Source organism: Lissotriton helveticus, chromosome 5_1 (assembly GCF_964261635.1).
Source record: "Lissotriton helveticus chromosome 5_1, aLisHel1.1, whole genome shotgun sequence".
NCBI classification, from domain to species: domain Eukaryota; kingdom Metazoa; phylum Chordata; class Amphibia; order Caudata; family Salamandridae; genus Lissotriton; species Lissotriton helveticus.
The window spans coordinates 2,107,481,891-2,107,501,597 of record NC_136065.1 but is presented as its reverse complement, the minus strand read 5'-3'; the positions used below and the strand labels follow the sequence as shown (position 1 = coordinate 2,107,501,597).

Sequence of the window (19,707 nt, the reverse complement as noted above, 5' to 3'; positions counted from 1 at the left end):
CCTGAGGTTTAAACAGAAAATGTATTTACAGGACGATTTAGAGGCCTTTCTGCAGCATCAGAGTCAGTGCTGGCGTCCCTCACAGGTAACTGCAGTAAACCCTGAGGATTCAGCCGCTTCAGATCCAGAGGATAAAAGAACAAAGCAGCACTGAAGAAAACTGTACGCACCACATACTCTGCTCAATTCCTTGTTAAAGACTTTGATGATTTAGGAGCGGCAATGTAGGAAGGAGAGGATTGTTCTGATATGTTAGTCAACATGGAACAGGGAAGATTCCTCTATGACACTGTTTGCGATGGATTCAGAGCCTCATCTTTAGTTGCTGGAAGCACCATCCAGGCAAAGAGAGCCATCTGGTTGACAGATTGGAAAGCGGAAAATTCAGAAAAGTCATTTCTGTTTAAATTTCCCTTTTTACAGTATCAAGGTGTTTGGTTACTAACTAGAGGCTAATATTACAAAAGCACTTAAGGACCAGAAACAAACTCTCCATTATAAAGGCAAAGCAAGCAATGAAAAAGAGATGTCTTCAACCTTGTTGAGTTACTATGTTCTCATTCAAGTCAGCAGGCTAAGAATCAGAAGTCTCAGTCTTCCGGACTCCTGAGGACTGGTGTATTTGGTGGAACTGGTCATAGGGCACATACAATACTTTGCTGATATTGGAAGGAAGATATTTCAAATGCGAGGGTGTTGAACACAGTGCCGAAAGGCTATGTGATTGAATTTGCATCTAAGCCACCAAATCCAAATCCGGTATGCATCCATGCCCCCGTGCAGCATCAAGGAATCTGAGCTACTAGAATGCAAAAAGGATCTACTCAACAAGAATGCAATAGCTCCTGCTCCACTCTAGGAAAGGAAACATGAAGTCTTCAGGGTGCTGACACCAATGCTTGACTGAAAGGCAGTAAAACTTTTCGGTTGAAGTCAGCCTAGAGGGTATTCAAGAAAGTTCTAGCTCCAATATTGGCTCTAGTGCAGAATCAAGGAATAGATCTTCACTCTTACCTTGACGATTGGCTGGTTTGAACTCACTCAAAGGAACTTACAGAAGTTCATTCCAGAGGGCGTTGTCATAACTCCAGAGACACCGGTTTCTCATAAACTGGGTGAGATCCAACCTGACTCCACCTCAGGATCATATCATCAAGATTTCTTACATCCATGTGGACATCTCTCCTCCCACAAAACAGGATTCAGAAGATTCACAGATGTTTTGAATTTACTGAGTCTTCACGTCCGAAAGCTAGTGATTGCCTCCAAAGTCAAAAGGACATGGCAGCAACTGTGGAATTAGTAGTTTGACCAAGGATTCACCTGGGTATTGTTGTCTGTTATCTTCTGAAATTCTGGAAATGAGCTTCTATGACTTCAGAGACTGTGATTCCCCTGAAGAAGAGTATCAGGGGCAGTTAGAATTGTGGCTAGATCCAAACCATTTAAGGAAAGGTGTATGTCTCCTTCCCCACTTGGCAAAGATCATCATGACAGATGCCAGCGGTTATGTATGGAGGGCTACTCTAGATTCTGTGGAAATTCAGGGGCGATGGTCTCAGTTAGACAAATATCACTTCTAAAATTGGAAGGAACTAGCAGCAGTCGGATTACCTTTCTGAAAGTTTCCCCTCTGATTCAGGGATCCTGTGCGGGGATAAGACAAGCAATCTTACAACCAGGTCTAATCTGAACTGACAGGGGAACCAGATCCAGGTCTCTGGTACTGTTAGTAGAGATGGTTTTTAGATGAGAAGAATATAATGTATGTTGTGTGTTAGCAATCAATATCAAAGGCGTGGAGAATGTAATTGTGGACAGACTCCGCTGGGGTTCGCTTAAATCCTAAAGTGCTCATCCAAATTTGACAGAGAATGCGATATCTCGATCTGGATGTGTTTGTGTTGAAGGAGAACTTCCTTTATCCCATATTGGTGTTAAGATTCAAGGTGCCAGCTGCTGCAAAAATTGAAAAATAAAATGAAAAAAACCCAGGGTTTTTTATCATTTTAAGTTTCTCTCCCGGGCGCGTCTTGTGGGTGAATCTTGTGGTCGAGGCAATCACGGGGCAGTCACAGAGGGGGAGTGGTGGGCACTGTTGTCAGGGAGCATGTGGGTTTGTCTCCAACCCGAGCTGCGTTGCCGCGTTTGAAACAGCAGACACAGGCTCCCAGTCTCTCTGGGAGCACAAATCGAGGGTGCTCAGGCCAACCCTGATGCTGCTTTCATGCATATAAATATTCTGGGGGCCTGTGGCGGTGAGGAGCAGAAGAGCTGCAATGCAGCAGGTAAGTTATTTTTGTATTTGTTTTTTGTTGCCGTCGTTCGTCGCCCCTATCCACCCTGCGCCGCCACCCGACCCAGACACTAGCCGCTACTGCTGTTAGCTTGGAACATGAGAGGTTAGGGCTTCAGAAGAAAATACTTTCAAGGGAACTGGACCTGTCGGTGCAGTTTTCAAGGAGAGCAGCTATGCTTCTTTTGATACTTTAAAAGTGAACCTTTACAATCAATTTCCTTGCAATTTTAAATGCAGAAATGTTTTCTTGTTCCAATCACCTCAGCAAGGAGACTTGGGAAAATGGAAGCGTTATCAAGGAAAACCTCTTATTTAAGGATATTCCCGGATAGTTGGTCTGAAGATATGGTCCTTTTTTGTTCCCAAGATAAACACACAGTTCTGTTGGAACCAAGAAGTGATTTTCCCTGACTTTGTTCCTAATCCCTTCTCTTCAGAAGAAGAGGGCTGTTTCTCATCTAACAAAAAGAGTTTCTGATTTCAGGAAAGTAGATTCTTTATTTGAGAATTTCGGTCCAGTGAGATAATGAATAAAATCCTCCATTTCCTCTTTGATCATGTGGATTTGGTATGCTAATGAAGGAGCACATGCTGAAAGAGGTTTATCTTGTTCAGGAACAGCTCAAGGGAAATCGACCAGAAGTATGACGGCTTGATGGGGGAGGTCCAGGATCCACCATTTTCCAAATGTGAAGAACCACAACCTGGGCAGCACCTTCTACCATTCTGAAACATTACAGAATGCAATGTGAGGAAACAAATGTTGGCGACTTTGGTTCAAAAGTACTTTTGGCTGCAGTGCATGTTAACGTGGAGTCGGGATATATGACCCAAAATGCAGAGCACAGCAACCTAGAAATGCTCCTGGCTCACCGCAAACCGCATGCAGTGCCTGTGGGCCCACATGACCGGAATGTGGAAATACACGTCCTGGAGGTCCAATGCCACTATCTAGACTCCAGGATCCAGGGCAGACAAGATCTGGGCCAAGATGAGGATTCTGAAAATCTCTGTTCGTAGTATGGCGTTGAGAGGGTGCAGCTCTAGGACAGGGCAGGGGTCTTCATCCTTTTTGGGCACCACAAAGTAGCAGGAATCGCAAACATAATCTACTTCTGTTGCGAGTATCCTCTTGATGGCTCCTTTGGCCAAAACAGCCTGCTCTTCCTGTGGAAGAAAGGAGAGCTGATCCTACGTCAGCCGAACTGGAACAGGTGGCAAGAGAGGTATGGTCTCCAGAAATGGAAGGGCACAAGCTCGCTGGATGATTTGGAGTACCCACTCTCCGTTCGTAGAACAGCGTTGAGAGGGTGCAGCTCTAGGACAGGGCAGGGGTCTTCATCCTTTTTTGGCACCACAAAGTAGCAGGCATCGCAACCACAATCTACTTATGTTGCGAGTATCCTCTTGATGGCTCCTTTGGCCAAAACAGCCTGCTCTTCCTGTGGGAGAAAGGAGAGCTTATCCTACGTCACCCGAACTAGAACAGGTGGCAAGAGAGGTGGGGTCTCCAGAAATGGAATGGAAGGGCACAAGCTCGCTGGATGATTTGGAGTACCCACTTGTCCAATGTTATGGGTCTCCATTGGGGTAGGTAGTGCCTGATCCTGCCGCCAACAGCATAACTATGCTTATCAGAGGATTGGGGGGCGTGGCAGCCAGAGGGACATGAGATTGGACAGTAAGCTGGCTGTGGGTCCCACGTCCACTTTGGGGACTGCTTCCATGGCCACTTAAGTGCTGGGAAGCCATGTGGTCCTGGATATATGGTTGGTATTGCAGATGCAACGGGGAGTACCTTCAGTGGTCACGTAAGGGACAAAAAGAGAAGTACAGTTGGCGTGACATCAGAAAGGATCCCAATGACTTGGTTGTGACCCGACTCTCCTTAAAGTGCTCATGAGCTGAATTGGCCTTGTTGCTGAACAGGTAAGAGCCATCAAAGGGCATGTTCATCAGAGCCAATTGGATGACGCCAAAAAGCCAGTTGACTTCATCCAGGTGTGTCGGCGAAGTGATACTATGGAGGCAACAGCCCTGCCCATTGCACAGTTAGTGTCCAACCCATATGGTATGGTAAATCTTTGCTGCGTCCCTGCCATCAAGGATAGCTTGATTCAGTACGGCTCGGACCACCTCCGAGACCATGGGCAGCACTTGCTCAACCGCCCTTCCATAAGGTTTGGATGTACCCGGAGGATGCAGTGTTCACTGATGGCAAATACAAGGCTGTCAGAAGGTCTCCAGCCTCTTGGATTCCCTATCCGAAGGTGTGGCCGACAATGCACCAGGTTTGATTTTGGTATTTGAGGCCCGCACCAGCAGGCTCTTGGGTGTTGAGTACTGGGTGAGGGAAGTCGGGTCCCCAGGCATGGTGCGGTGGCGATGGCAATCATCCTGTGCACTGGAATAGCTGTGCAGGGTTTGGCCTAAGACCCCAGGGGAATATCTATGAGGGTTTTGTTAAAGGGAAGCAGGGACTATGGAGGGGGGTAGCCTGGTTGAAGCACCTATGTTAAGACATTAGTCTTGACCTGGATGGAAGGACAAGGACCACTGCTGCCCTCCTCACCATCAGGATAAAAGATGTGCCCTCCTCTTTACGAGGTCCCAGGAATGAGACCAGGCCAGAATCTGCCAAAGTTTCCTGTCCACTGGCATCTCCCAGCTCTCATACCAGTTGCCATCCTTGTAGGAGTGGTACAACTCATCAGAAGGGTCAAGAAACGTAAAAGCATCGTCATTGCCACCCCCCAAATTCCAATTCTGCACTGTCAAAAGACAGGGGCAGCATGTCAGAACCGGCCGGTGGACGTTGTCTGGGGGAGGGTGGCAAGTGGCACCTGCGACGTTGAGTGTGGTGTCGGGAGTGTATGCTGTGCGTATCCAGGGGTGGAATCAGACAGCCCAGCTGATGTCTTGAGCACTCTCGCACGTGGTATCTCAGCTGGGTGGCTCTCTTCGCTGTAGGGCCCAAAGTTGTGCAGAGGGATTTGGGGGCCCAAAGCTGGAGTGCATGGTAGCATAGAACTCCTTAAGTTGGCCAGGTGTCTCTCTGTCTTCAGGTAATTCAGGGAGGCGCCGGCTTCGTGGAGGAGAGGTCAACTGGGTGAAGGCAAAGTATGCTGCAACTTCTTCTTCCTGTGTTTCTTTGACTTACCTGACTTTGATGACGACTTTGAAGAGGAGCGATCGTGAGATGGAGCCCATAGCCAGGCCCTAGCTCATCCTTGGGGTCACTATTGCTAGGAGCCTTATGGCTCGCTTTCGATTGCCTTCGGGTGCAAAGACCAACAGTCGGCTTAGACCCCAGAATCATCGTCAAACCCTCAGGGAGCAAATATAGACCAAGTTCAGAAACAGACACATGTCTGTGACATTTCCCACAAGGCCTGAACCCTGTAGTGTGGTTGGAGGACATGTACCTAGCACACTGAAAGCAACAGCACAAAAAAGATTTGAAGGTCGCAAAGATGGTAAAAAAGTGACTGAGGTAGATCACTGGATCTACACTGTTGGCACGGAAAGACAAGAGCTGATGTCAGTGTTCCAGGGCAGAGATAATATAAGCACCATATACCATGTCTGGCGTGAACGATGTCGACATGGAGCCGCTTACACCACCTACTGGCGCACAGAGGTACTGCTCAAGATTTTCTGTATTCGGTCTGACACCTGGCGAATATTTAAGGTGAGGAATTTGCGGTTGGAAGTCTCTATCACAAATAGGCTGTAGGTGTTACTAGCATCAGGCCATTAAATAGGCTGTGCTATTGCTAACATAGGACCAGCAACATACAATTATTTAGGATGTATGTTGCTAACGTACAACCGGCATCAGGTCAATATATAGGCAGCACCGTTGCTAACATATGACTGGCTTCAGGCCATTAGATAGGTTGACGGATCAAGGGGAGTGAACACACATTTGACTGGGGATATTTAGTGACTATCTCCCACCCGGGCATCCCTAATGTTTTTAAAAGGTGTCCCACCCACTCTGGGTCTTTTCAGTGCCATGCTTCTTCATCAAGTCCTTGCCCAGAATCAAGAGGGCATCTGGGCAGTCTCAACCTTGAAACTCAAGGGAGAATTTAAGAGATTGAAGAATATCTCTTTTTCAATATTTGTATGTAATGGAAATGAAGGTCCAGAGTTAGTGGGTGATTTTCAAGGTGAAGTGGCCATGTTAGTTTGATATAAAATAAAGGTATTCTAAAGAGACTGCTTCATTCAGCAGCGTTGTCATGAATATTTGTGCTGGGTGATGCTTTTTAATGACGTTTGTCTAAATTTCAACAAATCCCTAGTCAACCCCATGTTAGTATTCATGATGTTTGGTTTGTGGTGCTCAGTTGTGTGTCCATAGTAGTGTGGGCCTCACCTTTTAATTAACGTATATCACTGCCTTTGTAAATCGCTATCTATAGCCGTTCAGCACAACTGTGTCTGGCCACCCTTGGAAGTGACTGTGACAGGTCGTTCCTTCAGCTGTTCCTAGAGACCCAAGGGATATCATCACTCACTCCCGGCATATGGGTGTGGAGACAGTAAAGCTCTTTCTCAAAGACTACTCGCGCAGGATTTCTTTTATTGTCATTTGGCTGTTCAAGCACCACTCATTTCAAGTCTGCTGTTGCATGGCCATTGTGATGCAGTGATTGGCCATTTTAGATGTTCCTCTATTCAGACCTTAAACCTTCTGCAGGTCATCCCTATGCACCTCAGCAAACAGGCGCATGCGATCATGGACACGAGGAATGTGGAATTACAATTTGTATGTTTGCGTAGTCTCCAGGGGTTTTTCAACACAAAGTCTAGGGATGTGGTACAGTCAGTTAACTCACATACATTGCATTGACAACACAGATAGTGTCCTACCGCTTTTGGTAGATGTGTTTTTAGTACCGACTTTCTGTCATCTCTCTATCTGCCAGGGCATATCTCAAGTTCATTCTTCACTAAAGTGAGAACAGGGGTTTTCAAAGGTTAGTGACCCTGTATTAAGCCGATGCCAGTTCTTATGGATAATCCTTTTCACATGGTTTGGCACTATGTTGTACATAGTAACACGAATCTGCTTATTTTCTGTATTGTCCCTTCAAGTACTTTCCAATAAAGTATCTCTGTTTTGATTCCTAGAGCTTTACTGTGACCTTCGTATGATGTTCTCCGGGTTGTCTCTTGCCCGTATATTGTTTGTGGAAGCCTCAGCTTGTTGTTTAAAATCACTTACATTATTGCAGTCCCTATGTAACCTTAAGAACCGCCCTGAAGGGAGATCTTCACTCAGTGTTCTAGGGTGACAATTATCTGATTTCAATAAGTTGTTTTCATCTGGGAGAAAATGGGAAATAGAATCTTGAAGACATTCCAAACAAAAATAAAACTGTCTATATTCATCCTCCATTCGGTGATATATTTCCGAAAGGGGTTTAATTAATTGAGGATGAACTTCATTTTGAAGTTATGTACAAACAGTTTGGCTATGCTGGGGGAAAAGGTACTCCCCATTGATGTACCGGGGGTCTGTTGATATAGAGAGCCCTTGAATTCGAAAACGTTTCTGTCAGGTGCAACTCTTGGGTATTTTAGAATGAAATGTTGGGGTGTATTATAGGTCCAGGTTTCCTGAAAGAGGATGCCTTTGAGTACTTGTAACGTATTCTCCTGTGGTAGGCTCGTATACAGACTCTCATTGTCGTGGCCTAACCAACAGGTAAACATCTGGGACAAATTCCACTTATTTCAACATGATCAGCAAATTTTTGGTTTCTTTTAAATACGTTGGAGTTTTTTGGACGATGGGTCAGAGGAAAGAATCACAGAATTGTAAGCAGGGTTCCACAATCAAGCCTATACCCGATAGGAATAGGAAGGCCTGGAGTTGGAAAATATAAACATATGTTGTAACTGGTTCCTTATTCCTTAAACACTCTCCTTCTCTCTGTGATATCCAGCTCTGTTTCTGAATTCCTATACCTTATAGCTGATTTCTTTAATTATCCCAGGCATAGGGGTCTCAATTAATCCTGTGGTAATGCCTTTCATCTTCTTAGAAGTGTATACATACCTGGTCTGTAGTATAATGCCCCCTCCCTTGTCTGTGGGTTTAATCACCAATTTGGTGTCGCTACTTAGGGCCAGATGTACATACCATTTTCCCAGTCATAAACAGCTGTGTCATTGCTATCATAGATAGGGCCAACATTAGCTCCATACACCGGCAGTGTCATTGCTATCATAGATAGGGCCAACATTAGCTCCATACACCGGCAGTGTCATTGCTATCATGGATAGGGCCAACATTAGGCCCATGCACCGGCAGTGTCATTGCTATCATAGATAGGGCCAACATTAGGCCCATGCACCGGCAGTGTCATTGCTATCATAGATAGGGCCAACATTAGGCCCATGCACCGGCAGTGTCATTGCTATCATAGATAGGGCCAACATTAGGCCCATGCACCGGCAGTGTCATTGCTATCATAGATAGGGCCAACATTAGGCCCATGCACCGGCAGTGTCATTGCTATCATAGATAGGGACAACATTAGGCCCATGCACCGCAGTATCATTGCTATCGTAGATAGGGCCAACATTAGGCCCATGCACCGGCAGTGTCATTGCTATCAAAGATAGGGGCAACATTAGGCCCATGCACCGGCAGTGTCATTGCTATCATAGATAGGGCCAACATTAGGCCCATGCACCGCAGTATCATTGCTATCGTAGATAGGGCCAACATTAGGCCAATGCACCGGCAGTGTCATTGCTATCATAGATAGGGCCAACATTAGGCCCATGCACCGGCAGTGTCATTGCTATCATAGATAGGGCCAACATTAGGCCCATGCACCAGCTGTACCATTGCTATCATAGAGAAGGCCAACGTTTGACCCGTACACCGGCTGTACCATTGCTAGTATAGGGCGGACATCAGCAAACATCAGCCCAATATACAGACTGTTGCGTGAACAACTGACTTCAGGACAATATACACGCTGTACAATTGCTAACATACGCCCAGCACAAGCAAATCATTCTTCCAGTTTTTCTGATATATGTACTTCATGCCCCTCTCTACAGACCTCTGAATGTTTATTACACGTGGTGAAACTGTCCCCCGACTGATGTGTTCATTTATTTAATCTATCATTTAAAGGAATGCTCCTTAAGCTTACCGTACCCGCTCACTGATGATCTTCTGACAGCAGACTTCCTCTTCTCCTCAGCAAACGCCATCACTGGAGAGGCGGTGGGTGATGCATTCTCTCTGGTGTCAGCTGAGGGTGTGGGAGGGCGCGGCATCATGGTGGGAGGATTCTGCCGAGTACCTTCACAAACAAGAAAATATAAGAGTGACAATCCTGCACCCATCTCAGCTGAGGCCTACTTCAAGTCACCCAACAAGCTGCAGCTGCTTCTTCGCAGTCGAAGAATCCTGACTGCTGAGCTCACTCCCTAAGAACCTTTGCACCCAGAAACCACCTCTTGGTCAGAAAGAAACTCACAGACAACTTTTACTATACTCTGTGGACCCACAACCTCCAGCCAGAATCGTGTTCAGGATAGGTTACTGAGTTGAGACACAGAAGTCTTTTCATTAATTATATGGTATAGCATGATATAATTTATATAGCACTTGCTGACCCAAGGGGGGCGCTGAAACTCTTATCCATGTGGACAGCAAGTTACACCTCTAGGGTGTGTGGTTGGAAAGGGGTTGTTTTTGTTTGGGCCTATGTGTGGAGTTTTTCATGTTGTGCATGATGGTCAGAGGTGTGGTTACTGTATAGCCGGATAGCAATGCCAGGCGGTGTGATGAGTGAGGGTAAGTAAGACAGACACACAAATTATAGTTCTAATAAGGATTAATCCATACGGGCAGCTACACAGCAGCAGTCGTCTCAGAAGGGAGTGGGATGCTTTGTCCGTGAGCATAGAGGAGGAAGGTAATCAGAGAAGGTCCAGTAATCCATATGGCAACATGGCCAGGACAGAGTTGGTGTTGAATGAGTTCAAGGATGCCAGACGGGCAAGAACTGGAATTGCTAACATTCATAATTCATGGCAGTGTCAAAGTTTGGTCAATGGATTGGCAAAGAGTTAGCAAGTCTTAACTCTGAAGCACGAGTTAGAACCCAGACCACTAAGGTCCCACTCAGGTATCTGGAAGAGCCAAAGTGCTGTATCATGTGGCTAAACCCTAGATTTCAAACCATTGCTAAAGAGAAGACCTCTCAGATGCACCCCCCGCACACCAAACTAGGAAGCCCCAGAGGAAAAACATGGCGCCATCCTACACTTCTGGGGTCCCCATGAAACATTTGACAATTACCCATGCCACATTTGCGGATTGCCCATGCCACATTTGTGGATTGCCCATGCACCATTTGTGGATTGCCCATGCCACATTTGCGGATTGCCCATGCCACATTTGTGGATTGCCCATGCCACATTTGCAGATTGCCCATGCCACATTTGCGGATTGCCCACGCCACATTTGTGGATTGCCCATGCCACATTTGTGGATTGCCCATGCCACATTTGAGGATTGCTCATGCAACATTTGAGGATTGCTCGTGCCACATTAATGTTATGTTATATTATGTTATGTTATATGAATTTATTTCGCGTGCGGATACTCAACAGTGTCCCGGCGCGTATTTGGAAAAAGGAGACATAAACCAGGGCAACTGCTAGAAAAGATAGGTTTTTTTTGGGTTTTTTTAAATTGCAAGATCTTGAATGCCGTGCAGCGCCACGGGTAAACCATTCCATGCCAAAGCAGCTTTCCGCACCAAAGAGCTCCCACCGAGCCTTTGCCGTTTGAACCTAGGGGTCTGCACCAGAAGTTGGGAAGAGGACCGCAACTGTCTCACTGGATTGTAAAAAGCAAACCTCTTCTGTAGGTAGGCAGGACCCATACCATGAAGAGACCTATGGGGAATACCCAAAGTCTTAAATTGTATTCATGATTCCACCGGGAGCCAGTGTAAGGAGCACAAATGAGCTTGCACACTACACCTGCTAGATAACCCCAGCAACAGTCTGGAAGCCGAATTTTGGACAACCTGTAATTTATTCAAGAGGTAGCCGGTCAAGCCTACATACAGTACATTGGCATAGTTCAGGCGGGACAAGATCAGGGGGCGAACAACCATTTATTTAGCAGATTTTGGAAGGAGAGGAAGAAACTTCCTCAGAGCTTTCAGAGTGCCAAGGCAGGTCCCAACCAGCTTCTTGACCTGGGTTGAAAAGGTCAGGTTCTCAATGAACCAAACACCCAGATTTTTAGCAGCATTACCCATTGCACTAGGCAAGGGGAAGCCGGGGGGCCATAACCTCTCTCTGAAGTTATCAGGAAAAGCGCCGTACAAGAGGACCTCAGGCTTCTCTTCATTACACTTTAGCTGCGCCTGAATGAGCCAGCGAAAAACAGAGGACAAACAATCTTGAGCTGAGAGAACTGAGTCATCATCCCTTCCCCAGGAGAACAGGAGCTGGGTGTCATCAGCGTAGGACATCACCTTAGCCCCTAATGACTCCGCTAAATAAATCAGCAGAGTAACATAGATGTTAAAGAGAAGGGGACTAAGGGATGACCCCTAAGGGACCCCAGTGTCCACCCGCTGGGGCACAGTGGCACATGGAGGCAGCCAAATCTGCTGCGAGCGGCCTTCCACGAAGGACCTGATGCAGCCCCAGGCAGACCCTGGGGCTGTTTCCCAGTACTTGAAAGGACACTTTGTAGCATATGTGACTATTAGCCACTCATTGGGGAGGAGACTGGGAACCCAGTGTGCAATTTTAAATTATAGGTTATGTTTAAAATCAGAAATACATGCCTTGCTTAAAAAAACAATGGCATCTCTGGCCTGTGCTCACTCTATGCCCCGATTTCTAAGATGCAATATGCGCATGTCTAACCTCTGCAATGTATAGGAAGCTAACGTACTGGGCTGAGGCTGGGATTCCCGTTTACATTTACAATCATCATGCACTCAGAACGGTGTGTATCAGTGTTCCTTACACAGTACTGTTACACTGCTTGAAGCTTGTCAGCATCAGTATAACAAGGCTTAACTCTTCACCCTTCACCCCTCCCCCACCCTGCTCTCTCTGGGGTTTAGGGAGGGATGACCATTCCCACTCAGACACTAAGGGCTAGATGTATGAACAATAGTAATAGCGATTACCAGATAGAGAATTCTTGCGAACCGCTATTACTAAGGCACAAAGGGGTTTATTTAGCCGCTGTTCCCTAAATAACTATTCATAGTGGGTTGTAAATAGACCTACCTAGTAAATATTAACAAGGTATGTCACAATTTGTGACCCACTACGATTCGCTGCCACCATGTCAGTCCTTGCTTTTAAATAAAGCAATTTGTTTTGTTAAATGCAGCCTGTTTTCCTTAAAGGAAAACGGGATGAGTTTAAAAATAAAATATTAAACGTTTCGTGATTTTTTAAGATTAGGCAGTGGTCTGGGACCACTGTCTGCTCTTAAAGAATATTTATTCAACCATTCTCAAAGAGTAAGGGACTCCGTCCCATTTCGAATGGATTACCATCAACTTTGAGTTGGTGGTAAGTTGCAAATGTTTTGCGGCTGCATCTCTATTTGGAAGGGATGCCCCAAAAACGCCCCTTCCAAATACTAATTCGCAAACTGAAATTGCGATTCGGTAACAGGCTACCAAATCACAATTTGGCCTTTGAACATCAGAAAAGGCATTTTTGCATTTCCAAATGGCCTAATTCTGCAAACTGGGCAGTTTGCGAACGCAAAGATGTTTTGTACATCTAACCCCTAATTGGAAAATGCATGCCACAGCATACTGGGAATTCTAGCGAAAAAGGAGGGACAGTTTAGTATACCAAAGACATTATTACCACTTTAAAAAAAATCTGTAGGATTTTGTAAGAACACAGCTGAGAAAGTGAAGAATACATTTATTTTGTACACAAGCAGATATGTAAATGCTGTATCCCTTCCAAAAGGGAGCTGGAGAGTAGATCAGCGTGAAGTCTGAGATGTGAAGGCCTTCCTGAATTTCATTTCTAGCTCCTACTCCTTGACGGGTATTCATCACCAGCACTGCCTCAGTTGTAGAAAGCAATGCAGGGTCATCAGATCAGAAACCTACGACCAGAACAGCTAATACAATATGTTCCTCCATCACCACTTAGCAAGCTCCTCCTTCTGCCTTTCTTAGTTATCAGCACCAACAAGTAATTAGGAGCATAGAAACAGTTCCACTCATGCACAAACATAGTGGTCCAAATTCACAAACTGCATTTTATAGTATATAAAGTAGCACTACAGTAGTACTACTCCCTTACTACAAAACAAAACGGAATTCACAAAGGTCGGAAGTGAAATCTCCCCCTTCACTTCTCCTATCTTTTTCTAGGTAGAGCTCTCCACACATGTAAGTTTACTACTTGGTAGTAATTGTGTGAAGGACCAGGGAATTTCTACTACAAAATGGGAGAAGGTTAGGGAAAAGTATGGAGGGACTGTAAGAGGGAAAGGCTGCTAAAAACACCCATCCACAAAGAAGTGACACATTTCTATTCACAAACTATAATTCTAAAGTTACTACGCACCAAAAGTGTCATTACAGTAACACAAGTACTCAAACCCAGCCTTGAAGAAATTCATGCACCACCCATAGACACTCAAAGGTACTTGTTATCTATACTACTATTATAAAGCGAGAACTGGGAACCTTTGAGGCGGGTAAACTCCAGAAGTACACCATCAATCATAACACCCAATACAGCGTTGGAAAGGGGAGGTCGAGCAGATGGACATAGGCTATACATTTCTACAATATATACATTACGAAGGGCAAACAACATTCCGGAAAAAGTAGTTCCTTGTGGGCGTTGTTCTCAATGTGGGCGGTAACATTGGCAGAGGGGCATGTCCCATTCACTCGGTTACAGGAAACACAGCCCCTTCAAGCACTCAAGCACACACAAAACAACAGCTTCTGCAACAACACACAAGCACACACAAAACACAGCAACTTCAGCAAGCAAGCTCACGTCCACTTCATGAGCATTACAGATCATAGTGGATAAGCACCGTTTTATGCACGTCGATTTCTGGAGCATTACGGATCATAGTGGTGACATAAACATCGTTTTTCAAATCAGTGCAAAGATGTCGGAAAATTCGGACTGGGAAATGGGCTTAGTACTCACTGACTCAGCAATACATTCTTCAGGGTTCCGAGACAACATAAACAAAGGGGCGCAGCTTCGAGATTTAAAAGGACATTCTTTCATTACAACGCTAACACCACGTAACAACGTTGTTCCAAACAAAACGTTTCCCCATTCTCCCTTTATAATCTATACTACTATAATAAAGTAAGAACTGTGAACCTTTGAGGCGGGTAAACTCGGGAACCACAGCGCCAATTCAAACACCCGGTACGGTACATCTTTGTAATTGTCAGGGTGTGCAGATGGACATAGGCTATATTTTTAAAAAAATGTATACGTGGTTTTAAAAATGTTACATAAAAAAAGTAGTCCCTTGAAAGTAGCGCCGGCTGCGACGTGCGTCCTGACATCAGGAGCGCGGGGAGGAGCGGCGTACACAAGCGCGAGGAGGAGCGGCGTACAGGCGGGGAGGAGCGGTGAGGAGCAGCGGAGGACAGGCGGTGAGGAGCAGCGGACAGGCGGTGAGGAGCGGCGGACAGGCGGTGAGGAGCAGCGAACAGGCGGTAAGGAGCGGCGGACAGGAGCGGTGAGGAGCAGCGGAGGACAGGCGGTGAGGAGCATTGGACAGGCAGTGAGGAGCAGCGGACAGGCGGTGAGGAGCGGCGGATAGGTGGTGAGGAGCAGCGGACAGGCGGTGAGGAGCGGCGGACAGGAGCGGTGAGGAGCAGCGGAGGACAGGCGCTGAGGAGCAACGGACAGGCGGTGAGGAGCGGCGGACAGGCGGGGAGGAGCGGTGAGGAGCAGCGGAGGACAGGCGGTGAGGAGCAGCGGACAGGCGGTGAGGACCGGCGGATAGGCGGAGGTAAGTGAAGCAGCCGCGGGTGCGCTCACGGGGCGGGCGGGGGCCCTGAAGCCTGATTACTCCCGGACAAGGTTGGGACAGGCTGCTAGTGTTATGATATGTGTATTTGCAAAGCGCGCTATAACACTATCACCCATGCGGGTATCGTGGCATTGAAACGGTGTGTGTGCCTAGCCCTGCCCATGGTAGGCTGGTTAACTGAATAGCCAGGTCTTTGGCTTCTTGCAAGAGGAGAGGAGGAGATTCTGCTCTGGAGTGAGAGGCCGTTCCACGCATTAGGAGCATGTAAGAGAGCTCTCGTCCTCCTGATCTTGTTCTGTCCATGCGTGTGGTGTGTGCGAGTAGGAGTCCTGCAGAGTGGTGGTGTCTGGGTGGGTGGTGCAAGGAGATGCAAATGATAAGGTGGCAAATGAGTTGTGTAGTGCCTTAAACTCACTAACATAGAAACTAATGGGGGCAGGGTCTTAAAAAACATCCCATAAGAGATTATATTAAATAAATTAAATTAAAATAAATATAATATAATACTCTTAAAATATATGTATATAACATATTATAAATCATGTTTAAAGTTAATTATGCAGTTATTAAATAATTGTTATATAAATGTAAAGTTAATAATGAACCTAATTTAAAAGTTAAACTTTTAAAATGTTGTTAACAAATTATTTACATTAATTCAACACATACTTTTTAACAAGATGTGATGCATATTAAATAAAAATGAGATTGCTACTGGGCGGGAATTCTTTTTAGTTATAATTTTAGAAATCCTATTCATAAATTAAATGCATATAAGTAAATTATTTGATTAACAAGGAGCACATTGATTTAATGAATTAATCTACTGCAACATTTTATTAGTTATATGCTTATTGTTAGACCTGTCAGCCCTAGGGTGGTCTTCCCTGTGTTTTTTTTGCCCTTGCCTCATTTTTCCCACCTTCTTTTTGTTGGCCCTTAGGTCTTCGGGCACCTTTTCATGGCTAATCCATGTTAGGGTGCAAGTGCTCTCTACTTCAAACATGGCTGCCACTGGCCCCTGCTACTGCAGCGTGGTCTTTTTAGTGTAGCACCCTAGCTGCCAGGAGCAGGCTGGATCCCCATACAATGTTGCAATGCCAGCCACCCATCCCCTGTCCATAGGTAGAGTGGGGAAGCTCCTGGAACCTTCCAGAAGAAAGGCGGAGTTAATTTTTGCCGCCTTAGAGAGTGGTCACCTGACCTGGGCATACTTAAGCAAGGGAGGGAACATTTTTTTAGTCAGTTGGGGCATCACTGACCTGGGGAACCCACGCAGGAGTTTTAGGCGGGAGGGCCTAGTTAGGAACCTATGCTACTGGGAGTGACAGGGTTTAGGTGCTGCCTCTTAAGCTGGGTGAGGTGTCCTAGACTAGCCCCCTGATCTGGCCCAGCGGTAGGGAACCCGAGGGTCCATCTGCAGTGACTGAGGAAAACTCATCCAGCCTCTAACTCAACCCCCTCCCCCCTCTTCAAGAAACCAACATCTAAGGGCGCAGAACCATCCAAGCGCCAAGAAGACTGCTTTTCTTTGACCAGAGACTGCTGGGGGATCGACCAGGTACTGCACTGTGCTGCCCTGCGAACTCCCCGCCTTCATCTGGGCCTCTCTGGCCCTACCTGTCTCCCCCCCTGACTTAACTGTGGGCAGTCCCTGCTGAACTGTGTGAGAAACGCTGTATTTAAGACTGACTGACCTGCCAGGAGTAACGAGATTGCCCTCCCTCCTGCCGGCCCGATTCTGTCCCCCCTGCCCAGCGCTGTGACAGAAATTGCCGAAATTGCCCCTCGGGCCCTGCCCGTGATCCGAGCTGCGAAGCCCCCTAAGCACTGCTCTGTATCGGCGCTAGCGCTGTACCTTGGCGCCTTGAGGCACCTGAGGCGATTGTGCCACCGCGGCATCAGCGCCGCCCACGCGACGCCTCGGAGGCGCTGCTGGCCTGTCCTGTGGCCGTCTGCCCCCGCGCTGTGTCCAGCTCCGACGTTGACCCCCCTCGGCGGCCCCCGGTGCCAGGAGAGGGCCGCCGCATCAAGATTGTCCGGTCGTGTTAGGCCTGAAGCCTGCCTGGGCCCTCGTCACGTGAGCGGGAGCGCCGCCGCGTCACCGGCCGCGCCCCCGCCCAAGCCTCGCAGCCATTGGTGGACCCCGCCTAGCCCTGTGAAGAAGGCCCGGCACCCCGAGCCGGTTGCGACTCCTCGCGGAGGGGGTCAGGAGCTTCAGGAGCCCCTCCGCCTTGCCCCACGGTGTGTGTCCCTGTCCCCGGCGGCGGTGCGCTGAGACAGCGCCCTGCACCGCGCCGGGTAGCGGGAAGCCACGCGACCGGCGGAAGCATCCCCCGCCGATCCCCGGACATCGCAAGGGCCCCGGAGGGCCGAAGTACAGAGGTAACCCCGAGGGAATGCGGGCAGAAGGCCGGATTTAGGCCCCGAGGTCGCCCCTCCCCTGTGGAGCATGGTGACTGGGCCCTGTTGGCCCCAATGAGTCCTAAGTAGTCGCGAGGCCTGAGATAGGCGTGAGGTGTGCTGGGGCCAAATACTGTACATGCCTGAAGAGCAGGCCCAATTGAATTAACTGTGACCAGCTCCTTGGTGTTGAGAACGTCCAGACATTGACTGCTGGTGCTTAGTGGCCGCCCTAGGTGGCCTGCATTGCTCATGCCTGCTGATAAAGTGGTTATCTTTTCCCTGTACTGAATTTCTTGCAGGGGTGGGCCTCTACAGTTCCTGAGGGGGTCGAATACTGATCCTTAGTGATTTATGCCAGTACTATTTTGATGATCTGATTTTGGTTGCAAGACTGTTGATATTTACAAGAGGAAATGTTTATATTCGCTTCCTGAATGCTAACCCAGGGTTTATGAAGGTACCCTTTTAGCCTGCGGAATAGTATAACGCGACAGGCTGTGTTACTGCAAGTTTTCTGCTTTACTGAAAGTACTTAATGAAATGTTTTGCCCTTTTTACAGGAAATGCATTTTGAAAGGCGTACATGACATGTTTTAATGAGATACGGTAATGAAATGCTAATGCTTTGCTAATGCCTTAATTGCCTTGATCCAAACCCTATATAAAAGATCTTGATTTTCAAACACAACTACTGGTGTGGTCTCCATTATTGCACCCACTTCGTGTCTCAGTGGATGCGTGTGTTGAGTAGCTGCTTTACACGTAAGCCCCTGGTTGCCTTCCAGCTCGAGCCATGCTACCCCCCAGAGAACTGGCGGTCCCAGTTCTTACACTTATAATATTACATTATTTTGCATTTATAATTTATATTAAAATATGTCTAATATTTTTAAGAGTAATACACTTTAATAGGTTTCCCTATTCCTTACCGGAGAGTGATGTCTACCAAAGTGATGGAGATCACCACAGGGATGGACAGCTCTACCTGGGAACAAAAAGATGGCCGCCTGAGGAGGAGCCGCTTTACAGAGCTCCAGGTCTAGGGATCACCTTTTGGTGGAAATCCCCAGATAGACTGCCTCACCGTCCCCCCCCTGCCACCCCCCGAGACTGGATATCAACATACATCCGAACTTACCAAATAGTTTGGACTCACGGGGAAAACTCACCGTGTTTTTCTTCCTCCACCGAACTCCTGGGATGAGACGACGATCTACGTGGTGCCCGAGGACCCCCACTGCAGCCGCTACCACCGGGAGCGATCTCGCACATGACGCCGCAGAGCTGGCTCCTCTCACCAAACTGCAGCTCCCATCGCTCGATGCCGGAGGAGCCCACAGTCCAGTCCTGATCGGCTGTTCAGCTCCGGGCTGTCTCTCGCTGCGGTCTGCGCCCATGACGGTGCGGGGCTGACCCCCCCCCCCCCCACTCCGGACTGCTTTCATTTCCCGAGGCTGGAGGATCCCGCGGTCCGTCCCGATCATCTCTGCCTCGCCCCCCCTTTCGCGCTGCACAGGCTGCTCAGAGCCTGAGATGGTCTCTGGCGGTGCCTCCCGGACATCGGAGCTCCCTGTGTTTCCCACTCGGGAGTTGCTGGCTCTCTGCTCCCGTGTCGAGGAGCTTGGTTCTTTGGAGCTCTGGTCCTAATTTGGCTCCTTCGACGATGCCCGGAGCTTGCTTTGATCTGCCGCTGCCGATTTGGAGAGATTGCACGCGGCGGCCTGAGGAGGCACCTTGAGGAGGTGACTGTTGTTCACTGGGCGCCGAACCCCCTGCTGTTGCGCCTCCATCCCAGTCGAGCCTGTGCGCCTGTTGCTTGGTCCGAAACGCTGCTTTTCTGAGGCTTTGCACTGTGTGCAATCTGTGCCAAGCGCCGCATACCCCTCTCTCCAACCCTATACCGCGAGATGAGTAGGCATCGGTAAGTCTGCGG

General features: G+C 47.7%; 1 protein-coding gene across 3 annotated transcripts in view; it reads right to left on the bottom strand.

Moving 5' to 3' along the window:
* CCDC180 (coiled-coil domain containing 180) overlaps positions 1 to 19,707 on the bottom strand; it is a 492,398-nt gene that overhangs the window by 100,239 nt on the left and 372,452 nt on the right. For all 3 annotated transcript variants that reach the window (XM_078646144.1, XM_078646142.1, XM_078646143.1), the window contains exon 28: positions 9,489 to 9,636. In XM_078646144.1, the coding sequence (XP_078502270.1) occupies positions 9,489 to 9,636 (148 nt within the window). The remainder of the gene's footprint in view (positions 1 to 9,488; positions 9,637 to 19,707) is intronic.